Genomic DNA, 18,659 nt, shown 5'->3' with positions numbered 1-18,659 from the left:
GTTTTTGGCTGGTGAAATTTACATGTCACAAAGTCACCCATTTTGAAGGGAGGAACTCTTTGGCTTTGAGTGTATTGATTGACAGTGATTGACAGTGTTGACTGACAGTGTTGTACGACCAACTGCTTTTGAGGCAGGGAGCAGATGGACAGGTGGCTTCCTTCCTGGGGAGAACTGGCTGGGGATTCTTTGGCCAGGCTCTTGGTGGCAATTTCCATGTCAAGCCTTGACTAAGAAGGGCTAGGCCCTGAGACGCCTCCTTGACTGGATGTCTTTTCGCGTCAGCATCCTCTCAGTGTTGATGAGGGGACAGAAAGTAGGACCCTCGGCCTTGTGTGCTGTGAGCTGAATGAGGGGGCCGACACACGTGGAGCGCCGTGAAGAACACACGGAGGAGAAGCACGGGGGTGGCTGTGCGCTTCTGCCCGGGGCTTTTCTTCACATCAACTTGGAGCCGCGCTCCTGGAGCGTCTGCCAAGGCCATAGGCAGACACGAGTGTGCGGGGGCGGGGTGGCAGGGATACAGAAGTAGGTCATTACCAAATTAGGTAGGTGTTCCTCTAGTTCATTAGGTTGAGTGTGTCATCAATCACTGTTGAATATTTACTGTGTACAGAAGTGCGTAATGAGCTGGGAAGTTTAGAAAAGATACGTGACCTTGATCCTGAGGGGCCAGGTTGGAATGTTGGCTGATAGAATGGCTGATTCTTGTGTATATAGAATCTGACCACATAGAGAGAAAATAATTTGCATTTTTGAGAAATTGCATGGGAAAAAAAACCTGGAGTTTGATTTTCCCAGAGGAAAATATGATCGTACTAAGAAAAAATTGGTTACAGCTTTGAATTTGCGTGAGGTGGATGAGTAGGTGGAAAGTATACCAGTATGTTCTTTTTCTCTTTTCAATTTGGATCATTTGTTTGTGAGAAATCTCGCAAGGACACTGGAAAAAAGAAAACCCCTTCTATCTGAGGATTTCCAAAACCTTACAAAAGCCATCAGCCTTGTTGAGGAAAAGAAATGCCTTTTTCCTGGGTCTTTGTCTTCTGCCGTTTAGGGGTTTGCCCCCCTTTTGGAAGGGATCTAAGGCCTTGGGAGTCGTTTCTGAAAACCAAAGACTCTGTGAACGCGCAGTCCGAGAGAGTGCACATTAAATCAGATGCAGTCATGGTAGAGATGCTGGCCTGCTCCTTAGAGAGATGCTTTATGGGGTGCCTTCCTGTTATTAGCACACTCAGTGGTGACAACATTAAAGAGTTAATTTTCTTAGATCTTCCCTGCTTCTGTGTGAAGTGTATGCTAATAACATTGCCCTCTGTGGCAGTGCTAGTAAATTTAGGGGCAGTCCTACACGCCTCCAACCCCCCCCCCCTTCCTCTTCATCTATACTGTCCTTCCCCACCCCCTTTTTTAAAGAGAGTTAAAGACAATAGAGGGGGAAAGTATAAAATCTAAAACTTGATATTTTCCTTAGTTATTATTGTTTGACTTATCAAGCTTAGTTTAATAAGCATATTTTTGAAAGATTTATTTCTTTATTGAAAGGCAGAGTTAGAGAGACAGAGAGAGAGAGAGATTCCATCCACTAGTTCACTCCTCCAAATGGTTGCAATGGCCAGGAGCTTCATTCTTGTCTCTCACGTGGGTGGCAGGGACCCAAGCACTTGGGCCATTTTCGGCTGCTTTCCTAGGTGCATTAGCAGGGAGCTGGATTGGAAATGGAGCAGCCAGGGCTTGACTGTTGCCTATATAGGATGCTGGTATTGCAGGCAGTGACTTAACCTGCTACACCACAAGCCCAAGAGTCTTACTTTTCATGCCATAGGTGGTATTGTGTTTATCATCATGTTAGTCTTTCTAAGGGTACAGGTTGAGACTGGGTGACAGTGCCAAGTTCCAGGCTGCCTAGTGCTTCCTCTGCATTCTCATCTCGTCTTCATCACTCCCCTCTCAAGTGGAGATGATCACTGTCTGTATTTGCACAGGGACAAATTGTGGTTTAGTAATCGACTGGACTCATCCTGGCCTCTTAGCTCCTCCCATATTGGTTGCTGTCTGCTTAGCAACCTGTGCAAACTCACCTCCTCTCGCACCTGCCTTTGGCTTGCCCTGCTACCCCTGCTGGGTATCCAGGGACCTGCCCACGTGGAGGCCAGCAGAGGTCAGGATCAGGAGGGGGTGAGAGGCCAGGACAGCTGCGTGTCGGAGGCTGTTTCCAGTAAGTGGAGGATGTGGGGAGGGCATTTCCAACTCAAAAGGCAGGAGTGATGCAGAGTGCTCAGCCAGCCCAGGGGTGGGCATGTGTGTACGGACGCATCTGAAAATCATACTGAGGAAGCAGCTGCCATGTTTAAGTTCCATTCCTGCACTGGTAGGCATTTCTCAGTGACCACTGTAAGCCCACAGCTGAGTTTTGGGGCTGCCGTCTGTGCCCTGTCCTTTAGCATCAGGCTCTGTTGAGAGCAGAGTTCTGGCTGCAAAGACAGAAGGGTGGTTTGAGATGATTTGCTCAGAGCTGTAAGAAGGTCGCTGTTGGGCTGACAGAACACCTGTCCGGGTGTGAGCTGGTCACTTGTCGGGGTCTGAGGACAAGGCGAGCAGGGAGCATGGTGATTCTGACTGCTGGGTGTGTGCTCCATAGGCAGGGCTCCAAGAACGGTGATTTTTCTCACTCTAAATCTTACTGTCAGGGCCGGCACTGTGGCATAGTGGGTAAAGCCTCCTCCTGCAGTGTCAGCATCCCACATGGGCACCGGTTTGAGTCCCAGCTGCTCCACTTCTGATCTAGCTCTTTGCTATGGCCTAGGAAAGCAGTAGAAGATGGCCCAAGTCCTTGGGCCCCTGCACAAGTGTGGGAGACCTGGAAGAAGCTCCTGGCTCCTGGCTTCAGATCAGCACAGCTCTGGCTGTTGCTACCAATTGGGGATTGAACCAGCAGGTGGAAGACTCTCTCTCTCTCTCTTTCTCTCTCTCTCTCTCTCTGCCTCTCTTCTCTCTGTAACTCTGACTTTCAAATTAATGAGTTTTTAGAAAAAGGATTTATTTATTTGAAAGGCAGGGTGGAAGGGAGGGAGGAAGGGAAGGAGAGAGAGATCTTCAATTCATAGGCTCATTCCCCACATGACTACAATGACCAGGGCTGGGCCAGGCCAAAACCAGGAGCCAGGAGCTTTTCCTGGGTCTCCCACATGGGTGGCAAGGGCCCAAGCACTTGGACTGTCCTCCACTGCTTTCCCAGGCACAGTAGCATGGAACTGGATGGGAAGTGGAGCAGCCAGATTGGAACTTGCTCTCAATAAAGGATGCTAGCATTACAAGTGACAGCTTAACCCACTGTGCCACAACGCTAGCCCCAGAATTCAATTATCAATGAATTAGAACAGTGCATGGTGGGTAACAAGAGCTTAATATGTGTTCATTGCCTCTGTCACTACCCTTGCTGCAGAAGATATGAGTCTAAACATATATATGGAAATCTGATTAACTTGTGAATAAAACCCTTCTTTTTTCATGGAAGAGGAGGAGTACAGTGTAACTATTCATAAATATGCTCTTTCTGAAATTCCTATTTTCCTGTGTTAAAATTATGCAACTTTGGTGGGTGGAGGAAAATAGGAAAAAAATGCTCACAGAATAAGTCTAATGTAGTCATTCTGTGCATTTTGCTCTGTTTCCTTTTAGCTTTTTTCCCTCTTAAGCTTAGGTTTTCCTAAATACAGTTATCATATTGTAGAAATAACTTCAATATTGATTTTCTTATCCTAAGCTGATTGTAAATAGAGTCCCATGTGATTTTAGTACCCACACAATAATTTTAAATGTTTACATAATGATACATCAAAATGACTTATCTGTTTATTTAGCTTTTTGGGTACTTATGGTATTTCCAGGTTATGTTGTGATTTGGTTATGACTGTATTTTTTTTTTAAAGATTTATTTATTTATTTGGAAGTCAGAGTTACACAGAGAAGAGGCAGAGAGGTCTTCCATCCACTGGTTCACTCCCCAAACGGCTTCAACGGCTGGAGCTGAGCTGATCTGAAGCCAGGAGCCAGGAGATTCTTCCTGGCCTCCCACGTGGGTGCAGGGGCCCAAGGACTTGGGCCAACTTTTTTTTTTTTTTTTTTTTAAGATTTATTTATTTATTTTAAAGTCAGAGTTACACAGAGAGAGGAGAGGCAGAGAGAGAGAGAAAGAGAGAGAGGGGTCTTCCATCTGATGGTTCACTCCCTGGTTGGCTGCAGTGGCCAGAGCTGCACCGATCTGAAGCCAGGAGCCAGGAGCTTCTTCTGGGTCTCCCACGTGGGTACAGGGGCCCAAGGACTTGGGCCATCTTCTTCTGCTTTCCCAGGCCACAACAGAGAGTTGGATCAGAAGTGGAGCAGCTGGGACTCAAACCGGCGCCCATACAGGATGCTGGGGCTGCAGGCAGCGGCTTTACCTGTTGCGTCACAGCACCAGCCTCATGACTGTATTTCTTTATCAGAGCCCAAAGGCAGAGAATATCAGTGAGGCTCAGCACGCGTGCATATTGTTTTCCATGAGCTCGGCGTTCTTCATGCTCCTGCCTGCGTGCAATGCAAGATGTCGTTCAGTGTCCCTCATGAGTGTTGCGTGTCATCATGAAAACACACTAACGCTGAACAGAAACGTTCCACTGATGATTCAGAATTCCAGGTAGTGAGTGTGTCCTTGTGAACGTGATCAAATCGCGTTGCTTTTGTGAACTCTCTGATAAGGTCTGTTGGCATCATCTTGGTGGTGTTTCATTTTTTTCTTTAATCATGTTGTGTAACATTTCTATTAACTGTTCATATATTAAAGATAATAACCTTTTGTGTGCCACATTTGAAGTATCTTTTTCCTAGCTTGTTTGTCTTTTGAGTGCATAAAAAAAATGGTTGTTTTGGAATTTTTAAATTTCACCTGGGGGCCAGCTTTTTGGCTTTTTGCCTGGTGTTCTGACACCGGAGTCCTACATTGGAGTACCTGGCTTCAGTTCTTGGCTCTGGCTGCTGACTCCGGCTTCCTGCTGATACAGATCCTGGGAGAGGCAGTAATGGCTCAAGTCAATGGTTTTCTGCTACCCATCTGGGAGACTTGGTTGCATTCCTGGATACTGGAAATTTGGGGGAGTTGAACCAGTGAATGGGAGCACACTTGCTTTCCTCCTTTCTCTCCTCTTCTGTCTCTAAAATAAATAAATTAGTTATAAATATTCATTCAGTACAATATACTGATATTTTTATGATTTCTTTCAGAGCTTTAAAAAAAGTAACATTGTCATTTTTCTGAATGCAGAGAGATAATAGAAAGAATCACACAGCAGTTCTCTACCCACATAACTTTAACTGACAGTAAGAAGGTGGTATCTGTGTGTGGATAGCAAATTCAGTAGTAAAAATGGCTTCCAACTCGTTTTCTCTTCTGTGAGATGTTCTTTCTGATTTCTCCCAGAGAAAGCACAAGGTGTATTTGCAAGTAGTTTCACCTGTCCTGCACCTTGCATTTAATCATTAAAAACATATTTTGAAGATAATGGCCTTATGAAGATAACTTCCTTATGGGCAGTGTTCACCTGCTGTGTGCATATGCCCTAATTTTCTACCACTGGATGTGTGTGTGTGTGTGTGCGTGTGTGTGTGTGTGTTTTAGATTTATTTATTTATTTGAAAGTCAGAGTTACACAGAGAGAAGAGAGCCAGAGAGCGCCACAGAGAGAGAGAGGGAGAGAGAGGGAGGTCTTCCATCCGCTGGTCCACTCCCTAATTGGCCACAATGACTGGAGCTGCGCCGATCTGAAGCCAGGAGCCAGGAGCTTCTTCCTGGTCTCCCATACGGGTGCAGGGGCCCAAGGACCTGGGCCATCTTCTACCACTTTTCCAGGCCATAGCAGGGAGCTGGATTGTAAATGGAGCAGCCGGGACTAGAACCAGCACTCATATGGGATGCCAGTGCTTCAAGCCAGGATGTTAACCCCCTGCGCCAGAGCGCCGGCCCCTGGATGTGTTTTATAGCTGCACATTCACACACAGATCTTTAGTCTTTTCCAAGTGGTTCTATAGATTTTAAGCTAAGTTTTCCACCTCCAGAGGTTTAAGAAGTACACTTTTTTTTTTTCTTTCAGGGGTATAAAATTACTCTTTGTGCCCAGAATACTCTTGAGATGCAATTAGCAGAAGACAAATGTCTGCATCAGAATGGTGGGACATAACAAGGGGCTTGGGAATTGTGAAGACTTAACTTTGTGTTTTAAAACAAGGGTAATTTTCAAAATTGGCTTTCGGAATACATGTTGAAATACCATTGCCTCCTCATAATTGCACATTTCGCAGCTTAATTCATCCATCATCCTGCAAGGCAATGTTTAATCATAACAAGAATCAAAATCTTACTCACAGACAGGTAAACGCACCTCAGATCAAAATGAGACCGGCAGTGAAGATAGTGCCGTGTTGTGGAAGAAATGCATGGAGAATAATGGATGATAAACTGTGTCTCCCAACCTCAGCTGCCCTCCAGACGGGCGTCTGCCGGAACCGGCATGACAGTTTCCATTTCTGTCCTGTAACGAAGCCCCCGGCCTCACTCTTTTGCGTTTCTTGGACCTAAGCTTGGTCGGTTTGCTCAGGAGCTTTGTCCCTTGGATGTTTTGTCCCCAGAGTGAGGGTTTAAAATTTAAGCCATTACCCACACTGTTTGGTTTTCTCTGTGCTTAATGAATAAAGAATGGGTCTAACCCAGCATACTAAAATGTGTTTGACCTGGAAAAACTGTAAACAATGAAATCTGCTATAATTGCCCTGTGTTCAAAACATTTGGATAGAAGCTAATGCAGTCAGCAGTCGGGTTCTTGGCAGAAGAGATTTTTACAGGGCTCCCCGAAGTGTTTGGTCTTTATTTTCTTCACAGTTTTATTTTATTCATTTGAAAGGCGCAATAACAGAGAGATGGAGAGAGACAGAGAGAAAGAGATTGTCCCTCCACTGGTTCACTTCCCAAATGACTGCAACAGCCAGGACTGGGTCAGACTGAAGCCAGGAGCCCTGAACTCCCATGGGGGTGCAGGGGCCCAAGTACTTCTGCCATCATTCACTGCTTTCCCAGGCACATTAGCAGGGAGCTGGGTGAGAAGGAGGAGCAGCTGGGACTTGAACCTGAGCTCCGATAGGCGACGCTGGCATTGCAAGTGGTAGCGTAACCTGCAGTGCCACAACACTTACTCACCCCAGTGTTTGGTCTTTAAAATTCTTTATTTCATACTAAATACTCAAATCAACACAGACAAGTGCAGGTCACATTTGCACTGAACATGTTATTTTTTTTTTAAGATTTATTTATTTTATTTGAAAGGCAGAGTTACAGAGAGGCAGAGCTAGAGCAAGAGCGAGAGCGAGAGAGAGAGAGAGGTTTTCCATCCGCTGGTTCACTCCCCAAGTGGCTGCAATGGCTGGAGCTGTGCCGATCCGAAACCAGGAGCCAGGAGCTTCCTCAGGGTCTCCCATGCAGGTGCAGGGGCCCAAGGACTTGGACCATCTTCTTCTGCTTTCCCAGACCATAGCCGAGAGCTGGATTGGAAGTGCAGCAGCTGGGACTTGAACTGGTGTCCATATGGGATGCCGGCACTGCAGGCGGCAGCTTTACTCAATATGGCACAGTGCCGGCCCCTGAACATGTTATTAAACATAAACTTGTTAGGGCTCTTTGGACTGCTGTCCACAGTGTGGCTCAGGTGCCTTTGGTTCAGGAAGATGGTTGCTCATGAATTGATTGCATGGGAAGAACTGAAAATAGAAAAGTGCATTTTTCCAAAACAATGTCGTGATGATCCAAGTGGCTCACAGGGCTTCTGAGAGCCAGGCCATTCTGTGCCCAGGGTACAGTCACAAGTAATGGGCTCCAGAGCCCTTCCAGGGTGCACCTGTGCCTGGCTGCCGACACTGCTCATCCCCAGATGGCTTGTGAGTGGCACAGCCGTGGTTGTGCCTCCCTCAGACCCCCAGGATGCTGCATCTGTAGGACCGAGCAGGTGCTGTTTGGAATTTCTCTGTCCTACTAAGACTCCGCGACTGCGCTCGTCCAGCTTTTCCTCCTGCCCAGGAAAACACTCGTGGGTGCACTGCCTGCTTTCCCCTGGTGACTGCCTCTCTGTAAGGCAAGGGGAAAATCCTCTGAGGAATGTGCCTTCAGTCAGGCAGAGCTTAGCAGCAGCCAGGTTGCCTCTCCAGGAAAACTCAGGCACCCCCGCTTTGCGTCACGGGGTGCGGTCTGGAAAGCTCACCCAAGTAGCAGGGGTGATTGTGTGTTGGTCATTGGCAGGGCTGTTCAGATTCACCTGCTTCCAGGAATACATAAACGGCCGCACGTCCGGCCCCAGGTGTTCCGCAGGATGGAGGCCACACCTTGGAATCCTCTGCCATCCCTTTTTAAGGTCCCTAAGTCTTGTGATTTATTGGGCCATCTGTGATGCGAGGTACGTTTATTCATGGGGGCATCTCCACTGGGATCACAACCCACTGTAACCCAGGAGGAGGAATCCGGCCACGGAATGGCGTGCATTGTTGTCTGTTGGAGAAGAATCCGATTCTGCAGCTGCAGACAGATACTTGCTTTTGAGGAAGCCGGTGGCTTTGTTCCCGTTGTCAGGAGCACGTGCTGCACAGATCGTCCTGGAGCACCTGGAGTCCGAGTGCCTGCTGCGACGCGAAGCTGATCCCCCCCAGCTTCATCCTCCGGCTTTGCCTCCGCTCTGCTGACTCAGCTCATTTCTGTGATGGGATCCGCCTTCACCCGTGCGGGCTGGAGGGTGCCGCAGACACGTGTCCCTGTAGCTGCAGCCAGGGGTGAATATTCCACTGTGAGCCACCTAGCATCAGAGAAACAGGCCTCACATCCTTTATCTCTGGAGGAGGTGGGAGGCAGTGGCTTGGGGAGTGAGGAGGCTGGGACTTCTGGGAAGCCACTTAGCCTCTCTGAGCCTGAGTTTCTTCCTTTGTCCACGAGGACAAAGAATTCTAACAGCTCCTGAGTGTTGGCTCCCACAGTCACAGTGTCCTTAAATGAATTAAGGGCCATCATGTGCCCAGAGCAGGCTCCCCCATGGCATCAGGGCTCTGGAAATGTTAGCCCCGGAGCAGGTGTCTGTCCTAGCAGCAAAAGACACCAAAAAAGATGTCTGCTTCCATATTGGAGTCCTGGGTTCTAGTCCCACCCCAGGCTTCTGACTCCTGCTTCCTGCTAACGCAGAGCTGGGGAGCAGGGACGATGGCTCAAGAAACTGGGAGTTTCCAGCTCCTGGCTTTGGCCCAGCCCAAAACAGGCATTGAGGAGTGAACCCACAGATGGAAGCTGTCTCTGTCTCTCAAATAAATAAATAAACACACACAGGCATGCATAAAAATGTTAGCTCTGAATGCCATTGTCCCTGGCACAGGAGGGCTCAGGAGCTTTGCAGGTGCACAGAGAACCCAGGCTGCCCTGTGGCACCTGCCATCTCTACCATCAACCTCTACTGCTTCTCAGGAAGATAGCAGCTTTCCACCTGTCACACAGGGCCATTGTTTAAGTGAAACAATGGGACAATGTGTGGGAAATGCATGTGGTTGTTTTCACTCCGCAGAAGTGGGCTAAACACTTTCCCTGGGGTCTGCAGAGGCTGGGTGCTGGGCAGGTCACGGCGTCAGAGGGAAACGAGGCCTGATCCCAAGCCGTTGCAGTCCAGAGAGGCTGAGTGAGCTGTGAACCTACAGCCGTGGTGCTGTGTTGCAAGTACAGAGAGGGCTAGGTCTCGGGACCAGGAGTCTGCCGAGGACATGTGTCTTGAAGCGGGAGGGTGGGGTTGAATGGATGGGTGTGTTAATGGGTGTAAGTATCTTAATTTTTATTTCAAGTTCTTGCCCTCCCCCCGCTCCTGCAATAAGGATTTAAAGCAGAGGCATAAGTACAGTGCACACGTGAGAGCAGAATTTCTTTATAAGAGAGTGAGCAGACAAGCAGGTGTGACTGTGGACAACCCGTACAGAGAGGTGCTGTCATGCGGTGCCAGAGGGTTGCCTATGGGGAGAGAGAGTGGGAGGAGACCAGAGAAGGACCCATAACCGTGGGAGACAAGGGGCTGCTCCCATGTGACCCATCCTCTCATGAGGTCAGGGGTGGTACCCTACTTGAATTTTCAGATGGGTGGGGTTTAGTGCGCGTGGGGCTTTCTGGGGGTTACGGGTGTCTCCGTGTGGCACTTAACTTCCATGTGGCCATCGTGGCATTCTTCCTGTCTAGCCCCAGTTGAGACACAGGTGCACCATGGGAAAGTGGGCATACCGGATTGACAGGTAAGGAGGTGGAGTTCCAGTGCAGGCTATGCAGAAATTGTGAGAAAATATTCCAGCTCTGGGATCCCTTCCTAATCTGCTTGCCTGTTGCCCCCCCGATCAGATGAAGGGGTCCAGAGGAGGTGATGCCTTGAGGGCTTTGTGCAAAACGCCAGTGCCCCCGAGTTGTAAGGCGCAGAGGGTGTGAGGATTGTACCAAGTGCTTGGGGCCCAGCTATTCACTTCTCAGTGCATGTTCCAGGTTAAAAAGAGGTGTTTTTGTTTGTTTGTTTTTTGTTTTCTTGGCATAGCTACCTGATTAGCTAAAATTTTTTTCACCAGAAGAGAGCTCTTGGTAGCTCAATATAAAGCTAAAGTAAAGGCTGAGGAATTTTTCTTTGTTCCTGAGGGGGAGAGGGAGAACACTGCAGAGTGAACCAGGGAGGAGTCAGGTTTGTAATTTGTAAGAACACTCAGGGCAGCAGCATGGAGGACGGATGTGCATGGAGTAAGACTGGGGTCCGAGGGACCACGGGGAGGCCATTCGTTCCATAATAAATGGTGCCACGCCCAGGCAGGTCCCTGGGGACAGAGGAAACCAGGGGTGTCATGGAGGTGGGGTCCCGGGCTCCTGTCCTCCTAGCTCTGAGATCTCCCAGGGAAGGAATCTCTCCAAGCCTCAGTTACCCTGTGGGTCAGATCCAAAACACGACCCTTCATTTGAGCGTATGGTTCACCCCAGACCGGGGTGTTTTAAAATAAAAGCAGGAGTGGTTGGATACGACGGAGTGCAACATAACTGGTGCGTGCTGCCGGCTGGCCTCATTGGCTTATTCGGGATGTTGGCTCGCCCTCTCATGCTGTATACCAAGTGAATTCTAGAAGGTTTATAGTCTCAACGTTTGTACTGCTGCCATTTGCAAAAGAATGGAGTCCCTCATTTCTTAAATTCGGAAGAGTCAGGTAGAGAGACTTCATAAATACCTCGTAACCTTTTGCCACTTGAAAATATTGAAAGGATAAATGATGCTGATGGCAGCTTGCTTTGCATCATGAATTATGTATGCAACATGCCCTGGAGTTCTTTATGGCTGTGCATAACGAATCCTCTTTTGTTCTAGCTTATTTTCGGTGGTGGTGCTTGTCAAAGCAGAGGTCAAAGCAGATGCATTCAATTCAAGGGCTCTGTTTGGTACGAGATGATTGGGTTTTGCCGTCCTATTCCGTGTGTTGCTTTTGTCTGTGCTTTGTTTCTTCATTATCAAATTTGGGGGGAGAAGTCCCTGGTGGCGTGCGCAGCTGCGGGTCGGGCTGATGACAGCGCACAGCCTGGACTCACCTCCTCTTGGTCCGTTGCGTCTGCGAAGCAGCTCTCCCTGGCCTCTTCCCCCTCTTCCACCTCTTACAATTGTGCAAGGCAGCGGACCCCCGTGAAGATCTTGATACTTTATGTAGAAGAAATGAGCTCTTAACTACTTTCTTACCTAATAATAAATAAAACAAATTGGAGTACGTGATTGGAAACTTGCCCATGATTGAGTCTCCCATGAATTTTCTCTGGACTCCAGATACAATTAGGGAAGGCTGAAAAAGTAGGAAGCACAGCAGAGAATTAGTTTGAGGCTTTTCTCTCTCTCTTTCTCCCACCCCCTAGCATTGATTCTTTCAGCAGCTGAGCGAGAGATCAAAGGTACTGTTCAAATTTCACACATGAAGTACTTGATGTCTGTAAGTGGAAGCCAATTGTAACATCACCCACCTCGCTCTTTCATAATTTCTTTCTGTCGTGAACACTATGAAAGTATGAAGGAGGAGCCTCGCAGACACAGGTGTCACGCCTGGCTCACCAGTAATGAACTAGAAAGAGTATGGGGCAGGCCTCGTGGTGCAGCAGCTCTGCTTCTGCTTGGGATGCCCTCTTCCATATCAGAGTGCCGGTTTGAGTCCTGGCTGCTCTGCTTCCAATCCAGCTCTCTGCCAGCGCATCCTGGGAGGCAGCAGGTGACGGATCCAGTGGCGCCCGGAAGGAATTCCGCCTCCTGGCTTTGGCCTGGTCCAGCCTGGCTATTGCAGGTATTTGGCAAATGAACCCATGAATGGAAGTTGTATCTGTCTGTCTGTCTGTCTCTCTGTGCCTTTTGAGTAGATGAAAAACAATTATTTTTTTTAAAATACTTTTATTTATTTGAAAGAATTAGAGAGAGAAGGAGGGACAGAGAGAGAGAGAGATCTTCCATCTTCCATTGGTTTACTCTCCAATGGCCACAATGGCCAAGGCTGGGCCAGACCGAAGGCAGGAGCCAGTAGCTTCTTCTGGGTCTCCTACATGGGTACAGGGGCCATCTTCCCCTGCTTTTCCAGGCACATTAGCAGGGAACTGTATTGGAAGTAGAGCAGCAGAGACTTGAACCAGCTCCCATATGGGTTGCTGCTATCACTTTAGTGGCCTTACCTGCTATGCCACAATTCCAGCCCCCATAAACATTCTTAAAATATTTATTTATTGAATTGAAAGGCAATGTTTGAGAGAGAAGGAGGAGGGGAGATCAAAAGATCAATATCTTCCATCTACTGGTTTTACTCTCCAATGGCTGCAACAGCAGGGCTTGATCAGGCCAAAGCCAGGAGCCTGAAACTCCATCTGGGTCTCCCATGTGGTGGCAGGGGCCCAAGCACGTGGGCCATCATCTGCTGGTTTTCCAAGCACATTAGCAGGGAGCTGGACTGGAAGTGGAGCATCCAGGACTTGGATTGGTCCCCATATGGGATGCTGGCATCACAAGTGGTAGCTCAGCTCCCTGGGCCACAACGCTGGCTCTGAAAATAAATAAATATATTTTTTAAAAATTTACCAAGGGCCCTATATATGTATTTCATTGTGGGGGTGATGATCTGCCTCCTCTCTGCTAAGACATTGGTCGGGAGACTCCAAGACGTATACCCAAGGAGTTGGAAGTGACCCCAGGTTGTGGAAATCCTAAGTCCTTCTGGCCACCTCTGAAGGTGCACGTCTGTCCACCAAGCAGTGCTTCCCTGTAGTAGAGTGTCACTAGGTAGTCAGTTTACAGTCACTTTTTTTAACTTTTATTTGATGAATATAAATTTCCAGAGTACAGCTTATGGATTACAATGGCTCCCCCCCCCCCCATAACTTCCCTCCCACCCGCAACCCTCTCCTCTCCCCCTCCCTCTCCCCTTCCATTCACATCAAGATTCATTTTCAATTCTCTTTATATACAGAAGATCAGTTTAGCATATATTAAGTAAAGATCTCAACAGTTTGCACCCACATAGAAACATAAAGTGAAAAATACTGTTTGAGTACTAGTTATGGCATTAAATCTCAGTGTACAGCGCACTAAGGACAGAGATCCTACATGAGGACTAAGTGCACAGTGACTCCTGTTGTTGACTTAACAAATTGACACTCTTGTTTATGGCATCAGTAATCACCCTAGGCTCTTTTTTTTTTTTTTTTTTTTTTTTTACAGGCAGAGTGGACAGTGAGAGAGAGAGACAGAGAGAGAAAGGTCTTCCTTTTGCCGTTGGTTCACCCTCCAATGGCCGCCGCTGCAGCCGGCGCACCGCGCTGATCCAATGGCAGGAGCCAGGATCCAGGTGCTTTTTCCTGGTCTCCCATGGGGTGCAGGGCCCAAGCACCTGGGCCATCCTCCACTGCACTCCCTGGCCATAGCAGAGAGCTGGCCTGGAAGAGGGGCAACCGGGACAGAATCCGGCTCCCCAACCGGGACTAGAACCCGGTGTGCCGGCGCCGCAAGGTGGAGGATTAGCCTATTGAGCCACGGCGCCGGCCTCACCCTAGGCTCTTGTCATGAGTTGCCAAGGCTATGGAAGCCTCCTGAGTTTGCCGACTCTGATCATATTTAGACAAGGTCGTAGTCAAAGTGGAAGAGTTTACAGTCATTTTAAACTGCTGAGACTCTCCTGGTAATCTCAAAGTACGATTTTTAAGCTTATACTAGATTACAAATAAGAACCCTAAAAGGATAATCATCTGACTCAGTTTCTATCATTAACTTCAAGTTGCAATATCATGCTTATGCACTACAGAGAAATGGGATAGCATCTCAAGTTTATCCATAGGTAGATACTTGTCAGGGTGTCTGTTTTAGGCTTGCATTCACTCAGCAGGAATTCACCGATGCCTTCTGGCCATGTGTGAACACGTAGGAGCTTCAGCTCCCTTACAGTCTGCACCCAAGAAACTCACTCCAGAGTGCTTGTGCCCAACTCTAAGGCATTGTACAGAGCAAATCCAGGGGCCAGCATTTGCTGTAGTAATTAAGACGCCACTTGGGGCCGGCGCCGCGGCTCACTAGGCTGATCATCTGCCTGCGGTGCCAGTACTCCGGGTTCTAGTCCTGGTTGGGGCGCCGGATTCTGTCCTGATTGCTCCTCTTCCAGTCCAGCTCTCTGCTGTGGCCCGGGAGTGCAGTGGAGGATGGCCCAAGTCCTTGGACCCTGCACCTGCATGGGAGACCAGGAGAAGCACCTGGCTCCTGGCTTTGGATCGGTGCAGCGCCGGCCGTGGCGGCCATTTGGGGGGTGAACCAACGGAAGGAAGACCTTTCTCTCTGTCTCTCTCTCTGTCTATATCTCTACCTGTCAAATAATAATAATAATGATAAAAAAAAAAGACGCCACTTGGGACATCAAGTCCCAGCTCTGCTCCGATTCCAGCTGATGCGACTCTGGGAGGCAGCTGGTGATGGTCACCCATGTAGGAGACCCAGATTGAGTTCCAAGCTCCTGGCTTCAGCCTGGTCCAGTCCTGTCTGCTCTGGGCACTTCAGCAAATGTCTGTCTCTACGTCTGTGCCTTTCAAAAGCATTGCGAAAAGAAAGAGAATCCCTCCATGTTGTGACCAACTGCAGTTTCATCCCTTACTGTGTTGTGAAAAAAGGACACAGTTAAATGAATGGCCTTTTTTCTTCTGCAGAAATCATCAAATCCCTGGATTTTAGGCTGTTACTGTAAATGTAAAATAATTAAGAATTTTGAATTATCATTAGTCCATTCTTATGTAATAGTATATCACATTATTTTTGAAATCCTGGGTCTGGATTAACAATAAAAGGAGAAAAATAATATTTTTTAAAGGTTTGTGTGAAACCTAGAAGGAGGTACAGAGGTTTATTAAAGATTTATTTGTTTATTTGAAAGGCAGGTAGCCAGGTGAACCAGCGCTCTATTCTGGGATCCTGATGTCCCAACACAGTGATGTTAAACACAGTGGTTTAACCCACTGTGCCACCCCACCTACCCCCTTCTTCTATTTTGACGCACTCTTAGGATGCTTCCAGTGGTTATCTTTTGTTATCTTAGAACAGCTACAAGCGTGCTTTCAAGGGTGTGAGATTGTATTTTTCGACAAAGTTTCTGTGGTTGAGAATTCAGTACGCTAATAACCACTGTGATTTTCATAAAACCGAAGCCCTTGTTTAATTGCCTTCTCTGCTGGCACAGACTGGAAGAGCTCATCCGTCTGCTTTATTATCCTGTTTCCTCCCATCCAAAGACCTCCGGGGTTTCCCTTTTCTCTGCGATTCTAACTCAGCTGAGTCATACAGGAGATAATCTGACGCCATTACGTATGCCTCCACTGTGTGCTACAAAGATTCACGCGCCCCCCCCCCCCCCCCAACGGGTGACCGTCTAAATTTATAGTCAGTTATTTGCAAATGGTGGGATTAGCGCCTTTGGACTGTCTTGGGTCAGACACAGGTCTTGTTCTCTAAAGACGGCTAACTGTGTAAGTACATTGTATTTTCTTGGTCCATGAACTCCTGTCGATTTTATTTTAGGATTCCTCCAGGGTCATTGCTTACCAGTTGGGAGGATCCAGGTGGTCCTGAGAAAGGTTTCCAGCCCACTCCCACAGCTCTGTCTCCAGAAGGGTGTGAAGGAGTCACTGCTGATGAGGATGTGTCAGAGGTGGGGAGGCAGGAGGGGCCCGTGGGCCCTGCGGTGTCACTGATTCTTCCTTGCAGGGCTGAATGATCCTTACTAGGAAGCCACCGATCTCTGTTGAGTCCCCATTTCAAAGCCTGGGTTTTATCCTCTGAAACACCAAGCGTCTGTTAGGAGCAAGCTTGGGGCAGACAGAGACTGGGACTCTGGTGAGCACAGACCAGTGGTAAAGAGGAGCCCTCCGCAGCTCGCTGGTGCAGCTCTTCTATATTCTTCCTGCTTAGAGAGAAAGAATAGCATGGCCACGTCAGCCAGGAGGGAAGCTTTATAGAAAGTGCCCGGCAAAGCACTTGAACTTCTTCCCCATCACCTCCTTTTGAGATGTCCTGGCTTCAAGCTTGGTGCTTTTCCATGGCCACATTGTTGGGAGAGCTGACCCAGGAAAGACAACAAGGAGGGCTGCAGAGGCCAGCTGATCTCCAGTGGGAGCTGCTCCTGCCTGCCTTCTTCTGTCTCCTTGAGAAGACACCAGAACTCCAGTGGTTTCACATGAGCTGCGGATTAAATTCTCCTAAGATGCTTCGTGTCAGATCTTGGGGCAAATCATAGTTGGAGCAGTGGCCAGATGGTTTGATAATAGTGGCTCAATGTTGACAGTAATTAAAGAGATTGCAGAGGTGCTGCAGGCAGCTCTCCTAGACAGGGGGAGGGTTTGACAGGTGAGTGATGTAAAGTGCTTGTCAGCCATTCTCTGGAACCAAGAGACGTTTCAGTGAGTACAGCACCTGGTGTGTTGTCAGCCACGTCTCGTTGTGAGTGTCCCGCTCATATCTCTCCCGAGCAGTGACCGTCCACTCGGATTCCTGCTGGGTCAGGGTGACTCCTGTGTTTTCATCCTGCAGCTCCTGCACCTTTGGCCTCCCTTACCCATTTTAGTCATATCCAGGAGTTTCTGATTTTTGTCTCGTGAGTTTTATTTCTTAAGTGCTTTAGATCTTTGTGGAGAAAGAGTTTCTTGGCTTTTTTTTTTAAGCAATTTGTTTGAAACGCAGAGACACACCCACAAAGAGAGATAGAGAGAGACACACACACAGAGAGATCTTCCATCCACTGGTTCATTCCCTCTAATTCCCACAAGAGCCAGGATCTCAGAACTCATCTGCAGTGCAGTTCAGTCTGGATCTCCTCATGTCGTGGCAGGGACCCAAGAACTTGACCATCCCTGCTGCCTCCCAGGGTGTGCACTCCCAGGAAACTGGGATGGAGTGGAGTTGGAGTTGGGACTCAAGCCCAGCCAGCTTGATACGGAACGTGGACATCCCACACAGCATCTTGACCGTTGAGCTGGCCTCTCATTTTGAGGGGGAATTTCTTTTTAATCCTAGGTGAACTCCTAATCGATCTGTTGGAAACCAGATGTCCTTTTAAGTAGCTGATATGTGATTCATACATAAAGCCAAAAGAAATTTCGAGTAATCTTTCGAGAAAGTTTCAGCACCCTCTTATAGAAGTTTATGATACCGTTTCATTCCGGCTCAGTTCTTCCTCCCAACCCATAGTGTAAGGGGCCAGCACCTGTGGTATAATGGGTAAAGCTGCTGCCTGCAGTGCCAGCATCCCACAGAGGCGCTGGTTTGAGTCCTGGCTGCTCCACTTCTGATCCAGCTCTCTGCTATGGCCTGGCAAAGCAGTAGAGAATGGCCCAAGTCCTTGGGCCCCTGTACCCATGTGGGAGATCCAGAAGAGGCTCCTGGCTCCTGGCTTTGAATCGGCTCAGTTCCGGCTGTTTGAACAGTTGTACTCAGTACTAATTTGAACAGTTACTTTGAAGCCATGTCAATCAAGACCATGTGGTATCAGTGTAAGTATAGACGACAAGTAGACCAATAGAACAGAAGAGATCCCCCGTCCCCCCAGCCCATAGCTGAGTTTAAGGTAAGGTGACTACCAAGTGACCCTCACATCCAAAGACTTCTGTCTTGGGATGTAAGTGGAAAAACTCTCTTTCCATACTAAACAAATTCAAAACTATCTTGTAGGTAGCTGGTACAAATTGTCGGAAGGGATTAGTTAATTGTATGTTTCTTATAGCCTAGAAGATAATGTAAATATATATTTTGAGTATTTTAGGAGGAAGGCATTTAAAAAGTAATCTCACCAAGGCAGTCATTTGTGGTTTTCTTGACTTGTATGGAACATATCAAGGTCAGTGGCAGATTTCAGCATGTGAGTTTGGTCCAGGAAACATTGAAAATACGTGCGTTATAATTTTTGGTGTGAATGCCTTGTGTCTACTAAAGTTGTGAGGCGAGGCGTGGAGAGGAAGAGGAGGAGGAAGAGGAGAGGGCAAGACCTTATTGTTGCTTTCTGTGAATGATGACCTGCAAGTTGGGCAGTGGACAGCCCTTTTGGTCTGTAGC

The 18,659-nt window shown here is 48.0% G+C and overlaps 1 protein-coding gene across 6 annotated transcripts in view; it reads left to right on the top strand.

Moving 5' to 3' along the window:
• The window catches only part of MFHAS1 (multifunctional ROCO family signaling regulator 1), a 99,536-nt gene that overhangs the window by 11,847 nt on the left and 69,030 nt on the right, over positions 1 to 18,659 (top strand). Inside the window, exon 2 of one of the 6 annotated variants that reach the window (XM_051832514.2) lies at positions 6,129 to 18,561. The exons of the other annotated variants lie outside the window; for them this stretch is intronic. Within the exon in view, the coding sequence (XP_051688474.1) occupies positions 6,129 to 6,136 (8 nt within the window). The 3' untranslated portion in view covers positions 6,137 to 18,561. Of the gene's footprint in view, positions 1 to 6,128; positions 18,562 to 18,659 lie in introns of those variants that run through there. 6 annotated transcript variants of the gene reach the window in all.

Source organism: Oryctolagus cuniculus, chromosome 2 (assembly GCF_964237555.1).
Source record: "Oryctolagus cuniculus chromosome 2, mOryCun1.1, whole genome shotgun sequence".
Taxonomy (NCBI): domain Eukaryota; kingdom Metazoa; phylum Chordata; class Mammalia; order Lagomorpha; family Leporidae; genus Oryctolagus; species Oryctolagus cuniculus.
This window is presented reverse-complemented; position numbering and strand designations above follow the sequence as displayed.